The 21,409-nt window shown below is 40.3% G+C and overlaps 1 protein-coding gene and 1 non-coding gene across 6 annotated transcripts; one reads left to right on the top strand and one right to left on the bottom strand.

Moving 5' to 3' along the window:
- The first annotated feature begins 349 nt into the window (after positions 1–349).
- Positions 350–452, top strand: LOC121797527. The gene has a single exon (XR_006049891.1). It is a non-coding gene; the product is annotated as a U6 spliceosomal RNA (small nuclear RNA).
- A 2,957-nt stretch (positions 453–3,409) lies between these two features.
- Positions 3,410–8,542, bottom strand: LOC121794916. 5 transcript variants are annotated; one of them, XM_042193318.1, is made up of 5 exons: positions 8,328–8,542; positions 6,010–6,095; positions 4,605–5,522; positions 3,733–4,391; positions 3,410–3,644 (listed from the first exon to the last, which is right to left on the bottom strand). In XM_042193318.1, the coding sequence occupies exons 3-5, from the start codon at positions 5,496–5,498 to the stop codon at positions 3,536–3,538; spliced, it is 1,662 nt and encodes a 553-aa protein (XP_042049252.1). In that variant the 5' UTR covers positions 5,499–5,522; positions 6,010–6,095; positions 8,328–8,542; the 3' UTR covers positions 3,410–3,535. The 5 variants fall into 5 exon arrangements, with proteins under 5 accessions (XP_042049252.1, XP_042049251.1, XP_042049249.1 ...); XM_042193317.1 differs by lacking the exons at positions 6,010–6,095; positions 8,328–8,542 and adding exons at positions 6,899–7,210; positions 7,322–8,302; XM_042193315.1 differs by lacking the exon at positions 8,328–8,542 and adding an exon at positions 6,236–6,375.
- Positions 8,543–21,409: the final 12,867 nt, after the last annotated feature.

Genomic DNA, 21,409 nt, shown 5'->3' with positions numbered 1-21,409 from the left:
GACCATAACCCTAGCTTATATTTATATTAAATATAAACCCCTTTATTTTCTATACGATCCCTCGTCAAATAGAAAATCTCTCTACACTTATTTTCATAACAAATACCAACTGGAAGATAGCCATACACATTAAATTAGTCATGTGGAAGCCCAAAAATTATAACATTACTAACTAAATTTTCTTAAAATTTTTATAAATTACAGTAATATGTAGATTCAAATTAATAGAGGCTTTAACTACATAAAGCCCAGCCCAATTTTCAACGTTCCAAAATGTGGTTGTGATCCCACATCGAACAAACAAAGAAGTTTTCGTGTGTATATATTGCTGAACCTTACCATGACCATTGTCCCTTCGGGGACATCTGATAAAATTGGAACGATACAGAGAAGATTAGCATGGCCCCTGCGCAAGGATGACACGCATAAATCGAGAAATGGTCCAAATTTTTTTTTAATGTTGATTGTGAGTTCTTTTAAATAGTTTTATGTGTGATTTGGAGAGTTAGAGTTCTGTTTAATTAATTTTTGAATTGGTAACAAGTTTCCATGGTTCAAAATGTTCACACAAACATCAATAAGCAGCGGTATTACCAAAGTCATACACATTCTTGATTCATGCCCCAAATGTACGGCATCTTATAAATTAGTAGCACTATCATACAATTATATATTAATGTAATTTTAGGGCTTATTAGATTTTAGAAATTAACTAGACCCCTTTGACCACATCGAAAACGAGACAAAAAGTAAAAAATTTTGAGCATTGAACCAAGTACTTAATAAACTCCTAGATTATTACACCATATATTATAATTTGTTACAAAATTGTCGGCCACAAAACGAGACATAATTCCCTCATTCTCTTCCCTAATATAATTTACCATACACATAACTAATCTTAAGAAAGATACAAAGTACAAAACTACACATTAATTAATTTTTTTTTATGTAGTTGAGAATTTGTAATCGTGTCCATCAAAATTGGCTGAAATGCCTCCCTAAATTAGTAGCAAAAACCCATGTTTTATGGGACAAATGGGATTTGCTTGTTATGTATGGGACGCCTTCTTCTGACCCACCTATAATCCATTGTAAAATATTCCGATTTGTTGGAACCTTCTTCTTCTTCTTCATCTTCTTCTTCTTTTGCATTTATAAAATTTTCTTCTTGTTTGGTACCTGCAGACAAAGATTATCAATTTGTACTTAGTATAAGACAGAAATTAAATTTGATTAATGAAATTATTTAAATGTAATTAATGTCAACATTGATTGATCCTTGTTTGCTGTTTGTACTGATAGCTTCTGGACTATATAGTGCCACGCTCCATATCATGAGCTTATTTTATAATTAGAATTAATTATTTGAGTTTGAATAGATTAGCAAGATCATCACTAACTTGTTGTAAATTAACTAAAATTGGAAAAAAAAACCATCCATATTGAAGCATGATCAAGCAAATATATTAAATATATGTTCACTACCAATGGTACAAAGGGTGCAAAAAACATAAAATGAAACATTTCATGCATAGAGAAATTTGGTCTATTTAAAAAAAGGAAATCTGATGAATTAAAATTATCAGTCTTTTCTTTTCTTCTAAATTTCCAAATTAGAAGTTGCTCAAGCTGATACATGTCTGTCTATGATCAAACACATGGTGCAAAAACCTCAAAATGAAAAATATTAATTCATGCATAAATTAATTCATCTCAACAAAATGTAGTAATTGAAAAGAAATAAACCAACTTCTGTTTTTCTCCTAAACTATCAAAATAGAAGGCTTAGAAACCTGATGAAGCTGGTGGAAATTCACCGTGCACGGCTAAATCTTCCTCAGACGAAGCGCTCTTCGCCTGAATGACAGATGCAGTTCAAGTTAGCAAGCCATAATCAAAGGAGAAAAGAAGAAGAAAACAGAAAAAATACTAACTATTTCATGATTGAGATTCATGAGCTTTCTTGGCAGTGAAGGTTGAGCAAACATTGCATGATCACCTGCATATATAATTCCCAATAAAAGGTTATGATAGACACAAATTGAAGTAAATATAAGGGAAAAAAGGGGCTAGACTTCACAAATATTACCTTGTTTGTTGAGATTGAGTTGGTCGGAAGCACATGGTGCCGACAGAAATGACATAGCTAGTAGAAATGAGACTATTAGGGTTAGCAATTCCATAACTAAGATTCGAGATTCAAAAAGGTTTTTTGTTGTGTGGTTTTCCAGTTTTTGCTTTCAGAAACATGGGATTTATAGAGAGACAGAGGAAAAGAGAATCAAGAACATGCACAGAGCACAAAATTCAGAGTTCCAAAACTAAGTACACAGAAACCCTAATTTTGTATATTTCCTTTTTTTAGGAAACGGAACTTATTCACGCAATTTGGGTTGAATTCTTGTCACCTACTTGCGTTTTTTTTGTTGACTTACTCGCTTCTTAATGAACCATCCAACTCACATACAATGCTAGCTTAATTAGTTCGTTGTCTATTAATTTATGACAACAATAATATTTCAGTTAGTTCCTTTTATATTTTCAAGGGTAAATAAAGGGCTCTGTTTGAATATTATTATCTGATCAGTGGCTTTCATAAAAAATATTTACTTTTTTTAATTAAGTTGTATCAAGTTTTCCATAATATTAATTGATGTCTAAATTATATAGTGTGGTCCAAAAATTTATCACTTTACGTGTATAGTAGTATTGTATTATAGTTTAATCACACGCGTGTGAAATCCTACAGTTCTATGATATGGTAATTAATTGATTAGGATAACTGAATCAATTAAGTTGGTTATCTAGCTATTCATCAATTCGAATAGGGATGGCTAAATTTTTTTATTTAATGTAATTAGCCTATCAACTTCAGTGTGTCCATGTCCAAGTCCAACCATTAATTAATCATAATTGCAGAAATGACTTCTCTCATTTATTTATTTATTTATTTTCTGTTTCTACAATTATGATTTTTTTCCTCTGCAATTGCAATTGTGATTGATTGGCACACACAATATATCAATTTTTTCTTGAAGATAGGAGTATTATTATAGTAACTGGGAAGTTGGAACCAGTTTAGGATTTCTTTACCAAATACAAATAGTAGTATAGTTCAAACATCTTCATTAAAAGTTAGCAGAATCTTTTTGGGATTTAATCTGTTATATGCTCCGGAATAGATTTCATGTGATGGCAAAATTAAATGACGAAAATAGTTGAGTTCGAATTTCTTTCATTAAATAGATTAACCTTCCCCCTTCTGTAAAGCCCAAATGAAGAAGGATTGGGATCTCTTCTTTAACAAAGCCCAAGACCCATTACAACAAATTTCAACTTTGCAAACGATATAAACACAAATAACAAAGGAGGGGCAAAAAAATGAGAGAAAATTTGGGACATGAGCTCAAGGGGAAACAGCTGTGACAATAAAAAACCTGTCGTATAAATATCGACTCACATACTTACAATACTCCATTTCTGAAATTTTCAGACGTATATTTGTTCACTAATAAAGCTATCACAAAAGCCCTCAGAATCTACAGCAGAGAAGACCGGATCTCCAACCCTTGTGCTTCCTAAAACTTGTCCTATCCGCTTTTGCCATTCGAACCGGACTGCTATTCCACTCGGACTGTAATCTGCAAAGGGGAGATATAAGACATGGCTAATGAGAACACCAGTGAAGAAACAAGGGGAGACCACATTTGATAGGGGGAGGATATTTACACTGGGAAAGCAAAAGATTTCCCGCTTGTTGTGCTGCCATCCGATCGATGAGAGAGACTTCCGGAAAAGGCTATTGGTCCAGAATAAGCGATCATGCTAGCTGCAGAGAAGCTTGTCTCACCCATATCATGTTGTAACTGGTTAGCAACTGGAACGTCTCCAGAATCCGTCTTATCATGGTTTGGAGTATTTGCCTCAGAAGCCAGTGGATCGTTTGTGGCTACTGGGCTTTTGTTGCTAGGAGACTGGACTGGGCCATCATCTAGGGGAATATCATCAGAATCCTCTTGCTTATGAATAAGGGATCCTTCATTTGTCGCAGTCCCACTATCAGAATTCCCTTCATTGCTTACTAGGGATTGTTGCAGGGAACCATCTCCGTTGCTTTTGAACTGAACTTTCGCTTCCACAGCAGCTGGAAGATCTCCAGCATTTACATCCTTGTGCATATCCCCCAACTCAGCAGACTGTTCCATAAAATCTTCAGCCACGTTGTTTCCAACTACCACCCCATCAGGGGAGCTGAAGTGGAAAATAATGGTTCCATTGTCAACCTTTCTATTATATGCTAGGCAGCTAGCTTGAACATCTTTCCTCGTGCCTTCTGCTTCGGCTGATGATGCAGCAGGACTTTCAGGTACTGCTTCTTGATCAAGAACCTGTCAGGTATAGTATAGCAAATATAAATAAACTTCATGAATAAGACATCACAAGATTATACAGCAATATGAAGTAGTTCATGCTACAGATTGAAAGGCAGGCAACTAAGAAGTAATATGATAGAACAAAAATTGGTGACGTATAGCAAAGTTCAGAGCAACCAATCAGCTAGTACAAAAATGGTGGGAGAAGCAAAGTTGAGAATCGAAAACCTGGTCAGGCAGATAACCAAAAGTTTCATTTGGAAGTTTCCTATCTGCAAGGGAGCCATTTGAAGAATTATTCTCAGCCTTGGAAGCTCCATCAAAGCATGCTTCGCTCGCCTCCACTGCATTCTCTAGGTAAGAATCTAGCTTTTCCTGAGAGATGAATTTTACTGTGTCATTTTCTTCTTTACTCCCACATTGATCACCAGTAATGCTATTGACATCCATCGATGGATCTTCCTTAGTCTCAAGATCGACATTGTCATTAGGAGGCAGGGGAGGCATAGAACTTTCTATTTCATTTGAATCTTTCTCAGACCTCCCTTCATCAACACATATATCCTTCAACATTTGACAACCAATCTCTCTATAGCAAACCTCCGACACAGGAAGATCACATTCCAATACGTTCTTATCAGTAAACAACGGAGAACATGAATCTCTGGAATCCCTTCCATTACAGCCAGCTAACTCTTCAACTGTGTCAAAACTTTTACGGTCTGGACTTCCCTGCTCATTGTCCATATCACACGAGTCAGAAGACAATGAATCTGCATCCTTATCCAAACTGCTTCCATTACGTGCTTGTCCATCTTTACTTTCCTTAGCAGGAAAATTCATTGTTCCAATATCTGTGACTAGATGACGTGAGAGTCCATTTTGACCTTCCTTCCAAGGAGAAGCCAACGTTCCATTTTCATCATCAACAAAGGAGTCATCCGCAACTTTAAAATTTGAACAGTTATCTCGATCTTTTGCCTCTAATTCTGTAATACTGGCATCAACTCTAGAATCATTTAACACATATCTTTCTTTATTTTCGAATGTCAGGGCATCAGTCTCTCCCCCTAAACATCTTGAATCAAAGGTGGTTTCCTTCCAACTTTCCTTCATGGTCATGATTCTTCAGCAGGTCAAAAATTGCTGCAAAATGCATTTGGCAAAGGTTCAGAAAAATACACATAAAACTTCGGATAGCTTATTTTTGTTTGAAATCTTAAGAATATAATAGTTGAGAGATAGTCAAATTGGTACTGCGACCAGCATGCTATAATGCATAAAATTTATATAAAGCAGAGTGTTCTGAAAACAAGCATATACTATATGATCATAGACAAAAGTCATCCCTATAACAGGAAAAATAATAAAAAAGAACATTAAATATTAAACTGGACCAATCTTAATCTCATAGGACCTTCTATAAGTTAAAATCTATCAAAGGCCATATAATTCTGGGATTAAGGTTCACAAAGTTAAAGCATCATATGTTTGCAAATGCAAATAAAAGTTGCATCCAAGAATATTCCTAGAGCATCCATAAACAATAAATGTTTCCTGGCCTTGATTGCTCTTAAGAGAGCAAAATAAATAAATGAACTAATGAAGACCTTAAAAACCACAAACTGATTACCTCAACTTTCCTTTTGCTGATGAACAACATTTTATTGATATCCAGACAAGGCTGCTAAGGTGTATATCTTCACCAATTAACTGGTTCTGTTATGGGAGAATATCTTTTAAAGTATTAATCGCAAATGCAAAAGCTCTTATGTCGTGCTTATTTTAGATTAGAAGAAGCAAAAGAAACAACAATTAGCAAATTTCTTTTACACAAATAAATAAATACTAGTACTAACCTATAAAAAATTGGGCAAAGACAGTAGACTTGAGCTTTGGAATCTTCCCTTTGTCTAAGGGTTCGTTTGATTAGATGAGAAGCTCATAGAGTTTTTTGAAGGGTTGTGTTGCTAACTTCATGTTTGTGGTAGTGTATACTCTACAAAAGTGCGTTTGGTTTGTTCAGTTGAGTTACTGCATGTGGCCTAAACCAATGTTTGGTTATATGGTTTGCAAGCATGTTTTGTATGTGCAAATGACACAATTATCCTCAATTTATTAGTACATTTTATATTAATACAAATACATAGTATAAATCATAAAGATATTATAAAATAAACTATTAAAATACTAATTTGTATATAAACATAATATTAATAAATTATAAATATAAGAAATGAATACACGCTACTAAATAAAATTTCAGTATTGATTGATTAATTCTTCAAATCTTCTTAAGAAATACTGATAAAAAATTAAATACTAGTATAAAACTTTTCTCCCATACTATTGAATATTATGTAAAATCAATAATTTTATTAGTGTTAAAATCCTAATCAAAATCATAATCAAAATCCTATTCCATTTTGACGAAAATCCCAATCAATGGAGTATTATTCTGCCCCTTCCCCTCTCTCACACTCTCTCCTGCTCCATTTCCATTCTCCCACCGCACATGCTACCTGTAGAAATGGCGGACGGCACCGGCCAAAGCCGCCGCTGGAGCGGGGGCTTGCCCTTTGCTGGTTCCGTCAGTGACCACCTCCACAGCTGCCGGAGCCATCTCCGAACCGCCGATAGATTCACTCTCACTAGACCTTCAGCAAGAACTCCTCCCACCTCCTAACGCCGCCGTCGAAGAATCCCCACTAATCCAATCCCCTCCTTACAGCTCCACCGCCTCCCAGCAACCATGAAATTATTACTTTTACTTACCTTCCGGCAAATTCGGAGTTGCCCTCTACGGCGAACGCGGATTTGCGGGGGTGAGAGAGCTGGGTTTCGCGAAGGAGGTAAAAGGGGAAAAGTAAATAAATCTACCGACGACGAAGAGCGTGGAGCTCGAAAGTGTAATATGCAACCACAAAATAGTTAGATTTACCGACCTTTAAGGAGTTTTCCTCTCGGCGATGCCGGATTTTTTGTGTGCCGGCGGTGAGCTTCGAGCAGCGGAGGGGATGGAGAGAGAGGGTAAAAGGGGAAGAAGAGGTGTTTTTCTGGTGGAACAATGTATCTCCCTTTCACTAAACCACCTCTTGCATAGGTTAGTGTTACCAATTGAATTGGAGTAGGTAACATTAATTTCGAGCGGACCGTCTTTTTTCGAACAGGCCTGGTAAAAAACAACTAATGCAAACAGACAGTGGGTAAAGTGGTCCACGTAAGCATTTTCCATCCTTTTCCTACTCTTCTCATCAAATCAAACGCACCCTAAAGGTGAAGAAGAGGACAAAGATAAAGTCTCCCACTTTTTTTCAAACATCCCAACAAATCTTTAACAGCTAAAATTCACTCACTTTTTTTAATCTATATTACAAGCTTCAAAGTCAAAAACCCCACTGCCCAACTACATCATTTGCCAGCTCCTCTGTATGACACATTCTCTAGCATTCAGATCTAAACAAACCAAATCTCCAAAAACCCTCTCCCACTTGATTTTAAAAAATAATTCCCCAAATTCAAAATTCCTAAAATTTGAGAGGCTTGATTACACTCCCTAAATAACCAAAATCTCAATAAGAAATACCGAAATACTCAAATACCTATTTAATCGAGGACTGAGAGGTGCCCTTATATCGATTCACAAAAAAGACTGCCAAAATCCCCTTTCACTGGACCATTTCAGAAAGATGCTCAATAATTGAGAGAAGAAAGCAAAACAATCGAGAGAAAAAGTTACGTAAAGAGACAATCATAACAGCCTAAATCAGCGGAAGAGCAGTAAACGAAGACATCACCAAACGATTAAAAAATTACGATCCGCCCCAAAATTACGAATACGCAATTTTAGCGTACAAAAATCACACAATACGAAATACAGGTTAACAATACTTTTCAGAAACCTAAAATTCTGCCACAAATCTGCAAAGAACAAAAATCAGAGAGGATTACCCTTTTTCAGTATATGTAGAAGCGGAAAAAAAAATGGTGGCGATATCTCAGCCGGCTAAACGACACAGCATCGCGGCGATTGAGCTGATTCACATACGTATGAATACGATAACAGACAAACGCATCCTTGGAAGAGGATTCTATAGAGAGAGAGAGAGAGAGATGGCTGCGATGTATGGCGTTTTTAATATCAAGTGAAAAAGGCAATCACTTCCAACACACATATAGTCAACTTTATCTCTCTTCGCATACATACAGATGGCGTGTATCTAAATATTTGTTTTATGTTGTGGTTAATTATAGTAAATTAATAACGGCTAAGCATTAAGGGCATCAGCAATGGTGTGGATGTCCCCACGGAATTTCCCGTGGACTTTCCAAAAACCACTGTTCTGCCACGTCATAAGAACTTCCCACTGCTCTGCCACGTCATACGGAATTTCCACTGCACAGTGGCGGACTTCCCATTGGGAATTCCCACATTAAAAAAAATCACAAATTCACAAATTAAACAATTTCCGCAAGTAAATAATTTACGGGATTAAAATTTCGACGCGAATACGGAGAAAATGCAACCACTTTATTTAAAAAAACATACTTCATTAAAAAAAACTACATAATTACTAAAACAAGTACATTATTTTTAAAATAAAAACCGGCTCATCACTCCTCGGATTCCCCGCCGCCGGTTCCCTCGCCGTCACTATCCGACATCGCCTCGAACCCCAAGTCGCGGCGCATACTGTTGAGAAGGGGTCTAAGCTTCCGCTTATAGTGGGGGTTGGTCACTTGGCGCCATTCCTGCATCGCACGTAACAAGGCGTCATGTGTGGCGATGCGGGCATAGGAGGGGTTCTCGGGATCCGGATCGTTTTGGGTGGGTGCTGCCCATTGGGCCTCGGCGGATCCGCTGGGACTGGGACTTCCCCTCGATAAATGAAATGAAGTTCAACAGGATGTATTTATAAAAAATAAAAATAAAAAACATTTAATGCACAATACGAGACGTCCGTGCGGAATTCCGTGACAGTCCACGCAATGGCGTACTTGAGGAAGGAAATCCGCTAAATTCTGCGGACCTGCCACGTCCTCAACCCAATTCCGTATCCGCGCCCGGTACGCCTAATGGTGGACGTCCGCGACGGAATTCCGAGACGTCCGTGGGAATTCCGAGCGGAAGTCTGCCATTGCGGATGCTCTTAGCAGTGGTGCGGATGTCCCGGCGGACATCCCTGCGGACATCTCAAAAACACATCCCGCCACGTCATAAGGACATCCCACTGCGGATGCCACGTCATACGAACATCCCACGGCACAGTGGCGGGCATCCCCAAGGACATCTCGACGGACTTCCCACAATAAAAATTCACAATTAAACAATTTACGGAATTAAAATTTCGACACAGATACGGGGAAAATGAAACCACTTTATTTAAAAAAAGCATACTTAATTAAAAAAATACATAATTATTAAAAAAAATTACATTGTTAAAAAAAACCGCCATCTCACTCCTCGGATTCCCTGCCGCCAGTCCCCTCGTCGTCCCCGTCCCCGTCGCCGCCACCCCCCTCGTCGCCACTCTCCGACTTGTCTCCGAACCCCAAATCGCGCCGCATACTGTTGATGATATCCTTAAGCGACCGCTTGTAATGGCGGTCGGTCGATTGGCGCCATTCAACCATTGCACATAACAAGGTTTCATGTGCCGCGATGCGGGCGAATGAGGGGTTCTCAGGATCATTTTGGGTGGGTGCTTCCGATTGGGCCTCGCCGGATCCGCTGGCGCTTCCCCTCACCATCCGCACCGCGGACTTTTGCCCAACCGGGCGACGGCGGAGGCCCGACGATGTGGGCGTCGGGAACTCTGCCTCGGTGGGGGGAGTTTGTGGGAACTAGCACTGCTACTGTACTCTCCGGAGGCGCTAATCTTCGTCCGCTTTGGCCAGCCAGATTCAACACCCGCAGTGAACTTGGCCGAAGACTGCACCACAAGATAGACCTCCCAATATTTGAATTCCCCGAACCCCTGTGCAGTGTCAATGAACTGATGGTGATACAAGAGCTTCACATCCTCGGCAGACATGCCGCTGGTTGCCGAGCGGAGGTTGTTTGTGTAAATGCTAGGCAAATCGGCTGAGCTGCCTCCTCAGCCGCTCCCACTGTTTCTGGCATTGCTCTCCGTTGTGAGGTTCCCCCCTGGAGGTTTGAACTGGAGGTAGCTTTGGCTAATGCGCCACCACATCCTGTGCTGGTTAGCCCCGACGTACGGATCCTCCACCACATTGATCCACGCCTTTGCCAGCGAGATGCATTCCTCCATGCTCCAGATGGTCCTCTTCTTCCCGCTGGACCTCTCCTCCACCTCAGCGGCCCCCGCCTCAGGACGGGCGAGGTAATGCCCCGTCCCCTGCCCCTCCTTCTCCCTGGCCTCCCCCTCGTCCCTGTCGCCGTTGGTGCGTAGGTGTGAGAATCCCGGATCAGAGATAGCCCCAACTCCTCAAGCGAGAACGTCTCGATGCCAGTGAACCGAGTCTCGAGAGGAGTACTCGGCGGGTTGTCTAGCGCCAGTAAATCCATATAGGGCCGATAGACGTTGTCCACCGGCGATTGGGGGACCCCCTGCCTACTCCCCCCGCAGCGCCAGGCGATCCCTGCATCATCCCCGACATCATCATCCCGGGCATCTGGGGCATCATTCCCGGCATTTCGGGCATCATCCCCGGCATTTCGAGCATCATCTCCGGTATTTGGGGCATTCCGGGACTCGCCCCGGGCATCTGGGACATTTAGGGCATTATCACATACCACTGCGGGTGCATGTTGTAGTACCCGAGCATCATCCCCGCCGCCGTTTGAGATTGGGGCATCATCCCCGGCATTTGGGGCATCGCGGTGGAGATCGGCGTACTACCGCCGATGGGAAAATAAGGCACATGTGACTTGCTCGTGGTGGGGGAATCGCTATCGTGGTGCTCCATTGTTCTTCGAAAGAAAAGTATTTGAGAGAGAGAGATACTCGTTAATACAAGTGGTGTGAATGAAATGAAGTTCAACGATACGTATTTATAGAATTATTAAAAAAATAAATTAATGCAATAATCGGGACGTCCGCGCGGGCGTCCGTGGGAGTCAACGCAATGGCGGACGTCCGCACGGACGTCGCGACGGAAATCTGCGGAATGCCACGGAACTCCAGTGTCCGCAGCGGATGTTCATAGCCGTGCCTCCCTTGCACAATGGCGGACGTCCCGCGCGGACTTCCGGCACGCCGGTCGGAATTCCGTCGGGACGGGCGCCATTGTTAATGCTCCGCGTCCCGCAGGTGGCTTGTATCTCATCCCGCCGAGACGAGACGGCGGCGAGACGCGTTGCAGCGCCCCGTCTGGTCCCGGTCTAGCCGAGACGCCCGTCCAACGAGTGGGTTTCGTCACGCTGACGCGCCTACGCCACGTGGCGCGAGCTGGCGCCACGCGTGACACCCACTCGCCGGCCCACGAGTGGGTTTCGTCACGCTGACGCAATAAATCATTTAAAAAAAACAAATTTAATAAAAAAATGAAAAATGGAAACGGTAATATTACCGTTTTTTAGACCGTTTTTTTCTTTTTTTAAAAAAAAATTTTTTTAAATTTTTTACTCTATAAATACTCCTATTTCATCTTCATTACACACACAAACACACATCTATTCTTCCCAAATCATCTCCATTTCCTCTCCAATTTTCATCACAAAATGTCCGGCGACAGAAACGAGGGCGGCTCCGGTGGGTTTGACATCAACGCGTTTGGCGACTGGGGGCATGTACAATGTCTTGGGTGGTTCCGGTTCGTCGACGCCGGCAGGGTACCAACCACCCCATTTTCATGTTGATGCATACGCTCGTCCCTCCGCCCCGAGGTGCGAAGGGATTATCCCAAATTCGGGAGGATTATCCGGATGAACCCACTCCGGAAGGAGGACGAGGCGGTGGAAGCTCCAGGGCATTCGACGCCAAGGAGGAAGAAGCGGAGGCGGCCAAGGAGGAGGAAGATGTAGGCCAGTATCCGAACAGTCGCAAGGACACGATGGCTGTGTACAATGCCTGGATCAGCGTCTCGTACGATCCCATCGTCGGGAATCAACAAACCCGGAAGTGCTTCTGGGAAAAGGTCACCGAGGCCTACAATGAGATTAAGCCGAAGGGGTCCCGCCGCCGCACATTGAAGATGTTCCGCGCTCACTTTGACCGAGTCGACAGTGAGGTCAAAAAATTCTGCGGCATCTACAAGAATGAAGCGGCTCATTACCAAAGCGGAGCCACGGAAGCCGACATTCTGAGATCGCGAGTCTATTTCGACGACACCGACGAAGAATTCAGACATGTCGATGTTTGGGAGGCCTTCAAAGACGAGGAAAGGTGGGCCGGCGGTGTCCGGTCCAGCTCGGGCTCGATCTCGAAACGCACGAAGAACACGGCGGGCGACCAATACTCGTCTAGTGGGGGCGGTTTGGGCAGCGTCACACAAGAGGTTGCCTCGCAGGAGGTTGAGGGCACGGCGGACGATGCAGGGGGTCCTCCTGTTGGCGCCGTTGGCCGCAAGGGACCAAGGTGGCGAAGGCGGCTAGAGGGAGGAGGGGCCGAGGCGAATCAAGCCAGGCAGGCTCCCAAGGGCCGCCCTCCTCCTTAATGTCCATGTACTTCACCGCCACAATGGCGAACACTTCCCGCATGACGCCTGCCCAATTTGAAGCCCATCATGCCGACATTGTGTATCTGGCGGGACAACTTGGTATTCCGCCTCCACCGCCTCCCCTCGGGAAATGATTCGTCGGCGGAGTAGTTTTTATAATTTCTATAAAATTGTATTTTAAATTATGTCTTTTTTTATTTATTTTACCAGAAATTTAATTAAGTATTTTTTTTAGCATTTTAAGTTGTAATTTTATTTTATTTAATGAATTGTGTTTTTATTAATTGAATTTGTTGAAAATAAAAATAAAAAATGAAATTGAATGAATAGTTAAGGGATGTGATGATTAAGAGACGAATAAGAAATGGAGGGTTGCAGGTTCTGTCTGTTAGTTAAGAGATGTAGTGAAAAGTACAGTGAGACCAATTTATAATTAAGAGATGAGAGTATGAGACGGATAAGAGACAGCGTTGCGGAAGACCTAATATATTTTTATTTCTTGAGCAAAGGCCCATTAATTCAGTAGGTTGTCGTTTTCGAACCATGTGATAAGTTATTAAACGTAGATCCCTATATTAAGAATAATTGTTTACGGGATGAGGGCTGATCCTGACAATGGAATCGTGATCGGGATAGAAATAGTGGGATATAATTAGAATCTATAAAGAAAGAGCGAGAGAGAATTTTTTAGTATTTTAATTTTTTTAATTAATTAGTCAAAGGTGAAATCTAATCAAAGTTTAGTTGATTACGCTTTAGAGTGAACTAAAAATAATACTAATTGGAATATTTTATTGCATTTTTGGATGATTGCTAGTATATCTTAAGAATTTAAGAACATAATTTTTACTTGGCGGGAATTGTGAAACATGTTATATTTTGTATTTTTGTTTATAACACAAACAAACACAAACTAATACTTATATATTTAAAATTTTGAACCGAGTAATAATATTCACATGCTTTTTTATAATAATAGAGGCTTTTAAATAAATGTTGACAACTCGTTATACTCCATTTGTTGATATTAATATATAGAATTATTAATTTGATGTCACATCATAGCACCACTTATGACTAGGAGCTCTAAGAAACAAGATTATTTAAACTTTAAAGCCTCCGGCCGGTTGTGGTAATTATTGTATTTTTCCTATCATTATATTACTATATTGTTATATAATATCACAAGTGTGACACATAATTGAAAAATGACCTATACAACCTCAATCAAAACACGAAAGCTCATATCCTTAGATAAAGGGTTGAAAACGAATGTATTGCTTGTTTGTTAAGATTAGTACGAAAAAAATGTACAAGTACAAAATAATTTAAATTTGTCTGTGTGAGTGAGCGAAGTAGTTGAAATTTTATTATTGACTTTGACAAAAATTAAATAATGACAAGCGAATGACACATTTCAGGCCAATGCGCACTATGTTTTATTTTCCTTTTTTATGAAAATTATAATAGTATTTGATATTATAATGTATGGGACCACTAATATTCAAATTGTACAGATCACCATCTTCATTCACGTTTTATTTTATAAAATTGCAGATTCGGTCTTCAATTTTAATTTTATTGTAATTTACATTCAATCGGCAGTCATTATTTCGTTTTACATATTTTTTTTTATAATATAAAAAAAATTCAATCCACTAGAATAGAAACCACAACGTCCAACTCCAAGCCCTATTTACTAATTGTAGAGGAAATAAAATGTGTAATAATATTAATATAAAGATTTAAGGATTACAAGAACTAACTGTCTATGTTACAATTGGTATTTTTTGTGTGTGTATGTTTTAGGTTATTTCAAAATTACATGCATTCTATTTTCAGAATGTTTGACAAATAAGAAATATACACTGAACAAAATTACTGTGATGTTTGATATGACTTCGTTTATTTATTAAGGTCAAAAGCCTATAATTACAACCGTCCATTTCTCTTAGTACATAATAACATAAATGAAGATTTTAGCATAATTATGCAACTAATTAATTACAGTCACAATCCAATGTACATGGCCTCTATTTCAGATCATGTATCAAAAAATCACTATCTAGTAGCTATCATATGATTCAACAATCGAAGCAATTTAATTATGATATTTTGTTGACATTTATAAAAATGTGTTTATTGAATCATGAGTTTGTATATTCTTTTTAGTATAGAGATTAATATTCTATTTATGACTATATATGACTCTCTCCATCCTAATTAAGTTGAGTCATTTTATTTTTTAACAAAAACAAATACATATCACTCTTACTTTACTCTATCACAACTTTACTTTTTCTTATATTTACTTTCTCCTATTTTATTTTATTACTCCATCTTTTAACTCACTGAATATAATTTCTTAATTTTCGTGTCCAAAAGAAGTCACCCAAAATGTTCCATTGGATAAATTACATGCATCAGTCATCAGTATAATGTGATTCTATATGTAGGTAATTAGCAATACTCACTTCCAAATCACATTTGATCCGTAATGTACCTAATGTTTTGTTTTATTATGGTGGCTAACATTAAATCGTATATTTTGGTATGTTTCCAAATTTCTCATTACAAACAATTTCGACGCCACACCACGAAATCAGTTATCTCGAATTGGTGTAAACTAAAATTTAAGTCGCATCATCAAATTAAAGTTTTCTTAATTTCTTGGTACCATGTAATTTCCACCAAATTTTATGTACTTGCTTGTCAATTTCAATGTTAAATCAAATTAAACACGGCTTTCTACATAAAATCTATGGCCCTCATGTAATTAGGAGCATTTCTTGAAGAGATGGTGTCACGACTACAACTCTCTAGTGATAGTGAGTGTAACTAAATTATGACTAAACACAATTTTTTTAAAAAAGTAAACATAGATGATAAGTCAAGATCAGAATATTACTTTCGAAGGCGAAAGTGGTATAAGGTCGAAATAAAATCAGAGTACGTTAACTAGGTTCATAAACTCCTAGTACACAGTTCTAATGCAGCGGAAAAGACCAAGACAAAGTAGCATGTGTGAAGACACACTACTTTGGGCTACCTATTGCTACTTATTAATACCATTTCCCAACACCTTCGCCTCCCCGATCACTTCAACCTACATGTTAGAAAAGAAACAACAGGCCTGAGTACTTAATATACTCAGTGAGCATAGTGCCGAAAACGTAGGTTTCATTTAAATTTGTCAGTCACAGTTGAGTGAACACAGAGTTTTATTCAAAAGGCCCGAGTCACTAAAATTTCCTTTAATTTCATAAAATTGATTGCGCAATCACATAAACATAGATACCATATCTGAACATATGAGAACCGAGAATGTGGCCACATTCCACGACGGTAACTGGATCGGCCAACTCGAAGGCTAGCTCACGATCTCCATATGTGTACACTAGTCCAAGTAGGGTTTACGGCCCTACTAGGACCCGAATTCGATTTAACATAATTGACATAACCAAGCAGATATGTAATCATAAAAGCAAAACATGGCATGACAAACATGTTTAGAAAAGATTCACATATTCATACTAAAATCACGTTTTGAAAAGAATGTCCACCTCAAAAGCTATTTCCTTAGTCGAAAAGTTTCCTTGATTTGGTCTTAAATGACGTGCGAAGACGCCCCTTTAGAAAAAGAATAATACTTAATTAGACTTAAGAAGCCAAATAAACTTAACGTGAATGCATCCTAAGTGCATGATCATTTTATTCTTTTTCTTATTTTCCTAGAAAAAGTCCTTGAGCACTAATTAAATCGAGAGATTTAATTTATGTGGAGGCTTATTGTCACACCCGCATTTTCTAAGGATAGAAAACACGGTTGATCGCGACTAGGGGAAGATTAAAGAAGCGGGGAAGAAAGGGGAGAACAACACAACACAACCATAGCTCGAAACAAATGGGAATAGCTCGAATAAAATCAGAGTATCTCAACAATCAACACTTCAAAAATGAATATTATCTCAGCGATACAAGAACTCAAAAGAAGGACAACTACTTAACGGAAGCATTTGAGAGAAGGAATATGCCACGTGTGAAGACATGACACATTCTACACACTTAAATTTCTTCAATGGTCTTGCTCAACACCCACCGCACCCCGTCAAGCTGAACCTGCACATTTTTAAAAAGAAATGCAGGGCTGGGTACTTGATGCACCCACTGAACACATGCCAAAATAATTTTTATAAAATATTGTGTCAGCATTTAAAAGTGAACTCGATGTTTTATAAAAGACCAAGTCACCAAAACATTTTATCGCTCAAAAGTATGGCCGCGCAGCCCATTTTTCTCTCTCCTCGTACCATATCTGAACCTCATATGTGAAACGAGAACGTGGCCACATTCTCGATCACCGGACCAGCCAACTCGAAAGATAGCGCACGACCCCCTCTGTGTACACTAGCTTGAATATGGACTCACTCCCTAAACAAACCCGAATTCAATTAAACTCAACTTCTAGTAGGGACTCACTCCCCACTAGGCGATCAGATAGGCACATTCTCAAAAATAAAATTCAGCATGACACAACATATTTGAAATTTAAGCACATAACTCATACTTGAACAATATTGCATAAATTTAAAAGTAAGCCTACACAATAATACAGGATAGAAAGCCCACCTCGTTTGCTTAAATTTCTTAACTTGTGTTCCATTTCGTTCTCGAAAAGCATGCGTGAAGTCACCCATTGATTTAATTTACTCCGGCCCAAACTTCCATTCAATTAATTTGGCCCAAACCAATTTAACTCTAAACCATGTCCTTAGATAAAACAAATCGTCTAAAACTTTGAATTAAAACACTTGGCCAAAACTTTGAATTAAAATAAAACAAAGCCCAAAACTTCAATACTTCTCACCTCACGTGAAATCCCAAAATGGGAGTGAAATTCCTAATCCCTCTTATTCACTGAATTTCCAGCACCGTTGCCGTGGTAGTCACAACGGCGAGTTTCGTCACACCTCTGTCCTCTAGGTGTTTCATGACGGCTTCATCAATTCATTGTCGCCTCGAGAGTTCATCGAACTGCCGTTCTAGCCCCTTCACCGTCGACTCGAGACAAGTCATGGATGTCTATCAAAATTCAGCCCGTCTCGGCCACAGCCGCCTCTCAGTAGCTGCTGCTGCTGTTCGGGATTTATCGAGCAGACGAGCAGTGCCATCGCTGTCCCGATCAGCATCGCACTGCCACTGTCACTCCTCCATCTATCTCTCGTCATCCCCTCTTCACTCTTATGTCTCCGATTTCATAGAAAGAACTCTGAACGCGTCACATGCCTCCATCTCCTTTCCTCTTTCGATCACCATCACTCATCTCTCTATCAATTCGATTTGTTCCATCAATGTAAACTCTGTCGTCGCCGTCGGCGAGCTCGAAGGCTCAACTCTCCGCCTATCTTATTCTCTCATCGCCACTGCAATTTGCCGCAGTCTCTGCCCGAACCACGATGGCTTCAACGCTGCCCGTCGCCATTCGATCCAAGAAATTTCTCTTCCGTCGATCATTGCCGCTGATGTCACCAACACACGAACTCCGCTGTCACCGCAATCCAGCGACGGTGAGCTCTCCATCGAGCAACTTCTCTAGACGGGGCTGCTACCACCGTCGTCCTTGCCGGAACTCGGCTGCCCCAGCCCTTATTCAAACTCTCTCTCCGTCCTCGCCATCCGTTATATCGCGCTCCGACTCGAGCCCTCTCTCTTTGATCTGCCAGCCCCTCGCCACGACACAACCGCCGCCACTGCCTCCTCAGAATTTCATCAGCGCGTTGCTGCTGATCGGAGTAGGAGTCATCGTCGTCCAGCCCCGTTGTTGGAGCTTGTGCAGCCGGATTTTGCAGCGCCGCCTCCGTCTGCGGCAGTACTGTTGCTCTTCTTCTCCCTCACGTTTTGTTCCTTTGAATTTTGAGAGAATGGTTTAAATTGTGGAATTGATTGGATATATATAGGTAAAACTGATAGATATTGATGGATTTGGTAGTTGGATAGATTTTAGGGAAGATGGAGATATTGAAAAAAAAACGAGTAGGATAGAAAAATTGGGAGAAAGAAAATTATTTGACCGGATTTGACTAAATAGGGTTTGGAAATAATTAGCTAACATAAAAGTAGCTCCATTGAAATAAGACTAATCGGGCTATAGGAAGAATAAATAAGATATCAGGCCAAAAGAGTGAAATACTTCTCTCGAAAAATAAATAAAGGCGATTTTTTAGATGCGATATGACGTCCTTTCGAGAATAAAAAGTCGAGGTGTTACACTTACGAAATTATTTGTTTAACAAAGAGAGCATTACCTTCTATGCAAATTATTCAAGTACTAAACTAAATCTGAGGTTCATATTCATCATTGTGGAAATAATTAGCGACCCATTATCTACCATCAATCATTCGATCGAGCAACTTAGGAGAGCCCATGATTTAATTAAATTCTTAGCCCATACTTTTATTTTAGTTGGTGGCCTAAACTCCATAATTGTTTCTATTAAAAGGCAGCCCACTTCTCTATTTAATTTCTTAGTCCATGCATTGAATTAAAGAGGCCCAAAGCTAAATAAATAAAATCAGGCCAACACCTATACTCCCTACCTCCATCGGTCTTTCTCTCATATCTCAAACTCAAAATTCCCAAATTGAAAGACAATCCCTAGATCTATCTTTCTCTCCCTTCGTCTCACTCTTCTCGATGACTGCTCCGTCGTCTTCCCCGGTGAGCACCTTGAACAATTGCTCCATCTCCGCCGGAGTGTACGATGTGCGGACACCGCGAGTAGGAGGAGTCAGAGTTTTGGAGGGGTCGCTCGACCTCGCTCTAGGCTCGGGTGTCCACCCGTATTGCCCTTCGGCGGCATCTTGGTCGTCGATCGGGTAAGACCTGTAGCCACCCGGAACTCCCGAACTTTGGGCTTGAGGAGGGGCCGAATATTCCGTTTCTGGACTAGGAAACGGTTGTGAACCGAATCAATCGGGGTTCCAACCGTGGGAGCCCGGGGGGTGATCGCCGTGGCCGGACATTGTTATGTTGTAAGAGTGGAAGACGGATTGAGAATGAAGATGAGAGAATGTAGATGAGAATTGTGTAGTGTGGTTTGAATTTTTGGGTATGAAAGTGAAGGTATTTATAGATGAACATGTGTATTTTTGGGGGAAAAATGAAAAAAAAAATTTTAAAGTGGGTACTGGGTAGAAAATGAATATTTTTTTTTGGGAAGTGGGAAAATATTTTTTTTAAATTTCTAATTGTTTTTTAATTAAAAACCGATTTTTTTAATAAAAAAAATCAAAATTGCCAGCGGCTAAGCTGTTGGCCAATCCGCGCCTGCCACGTCACCTGCTCGCTGGCACAGACGTGCTCGATGCATCGAGCAGCGCCGTGCTAGCGGCGGACAGCATCTCCGTGCCGCTGGCACGGACGGACGGACGCCGTCCTGCTCACCGTTGTGCATGCTCTAAGTTCTTGAGTTTAAACATGATGACCAAAACATGGCCGGGGATGTGCTAGTGTTTTACTATTCTTTCATTTATATGTTGTCCTGATTTTTGAATTGTGGGTGCTTTAACATGCTCGAGGTTTGGTTGCTACATGATGGCATGACATTTAAATTGGGTTTGGAAAGCAGGTGGAGGTTACCTTCTTGAAAAGTAGTTGCTGTTCTTTGAGTTTCTCGTTTCTAGACTCAGTTTGCCCACCACTCCAAAGCTCCTATGGAAGTAGGGGCTACTGTAAGAAGCCTGTAGAATCCTACCCAAGAGCTCTCTTTCTCTCCTCAAAACTTGGTATTGCAGTGGAAGAAACTTAGGGTGCGCATGAGAGAAATTTGATGTGTGTGAAGGGGTTTATATAGGCAAACTTGGTGTACCTTGGGGGATTAAATGGAGCTGATCCCCCTTTGTTTTCATTTCAAAACCTCTCTCTCTTTTGTGATTTTGTAGTACTTTACACTTCATGCAATTTGGTCTTTAGCTTGGGATTACCAGGCTCCTCATTTACACATTTTGGTTGATTGTGTGACTAATAAGAGGATGATACGCAGGGCTGTTGTGGAGGAGAGGTGGCAGGTTTGACTTGCCTCCTTCGGCAAGTGAAGGCTTGCACACGGTTCAGGAACCGCCGGTTCCGGTTCCCTAGGGTCCCGGCGGTTCCGGTTTCAGTTAAAAAACTGGCGGTTCAAGCGGCGGTTCAAAACCGCCGGTTTTCGGCCTAAACCGGCGGTTCGGCCAATTTTTTTTTTTTGCAATTTTCAATTAAATTACGACTCCAGCGTGTAATATTTATTCAACTTAAAATTAAATTACATTTCACTTTCGAAAGTTGTATCATCATATACAGTGTTCCCCTTTTCCATAGGTGAGTTTTGGTGATGAGACAACTATTTTGTTTTGCATTAATTGTATTTGTTTAT

Source organism: Salvia splendens, chromosome 3 (genome assembly GCF_004379255.2).
Source record: "Salvia splendens isolate huo1 chromosome 3, SspV2, whole genome shotgun sequence".
Classification (NCBI taxonomy): Eukaryota; Viridiplantae; Streptophyta; class Magnoliopsida; order Lamiales; family Lamiaceae; genus Salvia; species Salvia splendens.
The sequence above is the reverse complement of the archived record's forward strand: the minus strand, read 5'-3'. Positions and strand labels throughout refer to the sequence as shown.

Coding starts and splice junctions, on each gene's coding strand:
- LOC121794916 (XM_042193318.1), bottom strand. CDS start 5,498: ATGACCATGAAGGAAAGTTGGAAGGAAACCACCTTTGATTCAAGATGT. Junction 4,392..4,604: donor TTGGTTATCTGCCTGACCAG/GTTTTCGATTCT, acceptor TATACCTGACAG/GTTCTTGATCAAGAAGCAGT. Junction 3,645..3,732: donor AAATCTTTTGCTTTCCCAGT/GTAAATATCCTC, acceptor TCCCCTTTGCAG/ATTACAGTCCGAGTGGAATA.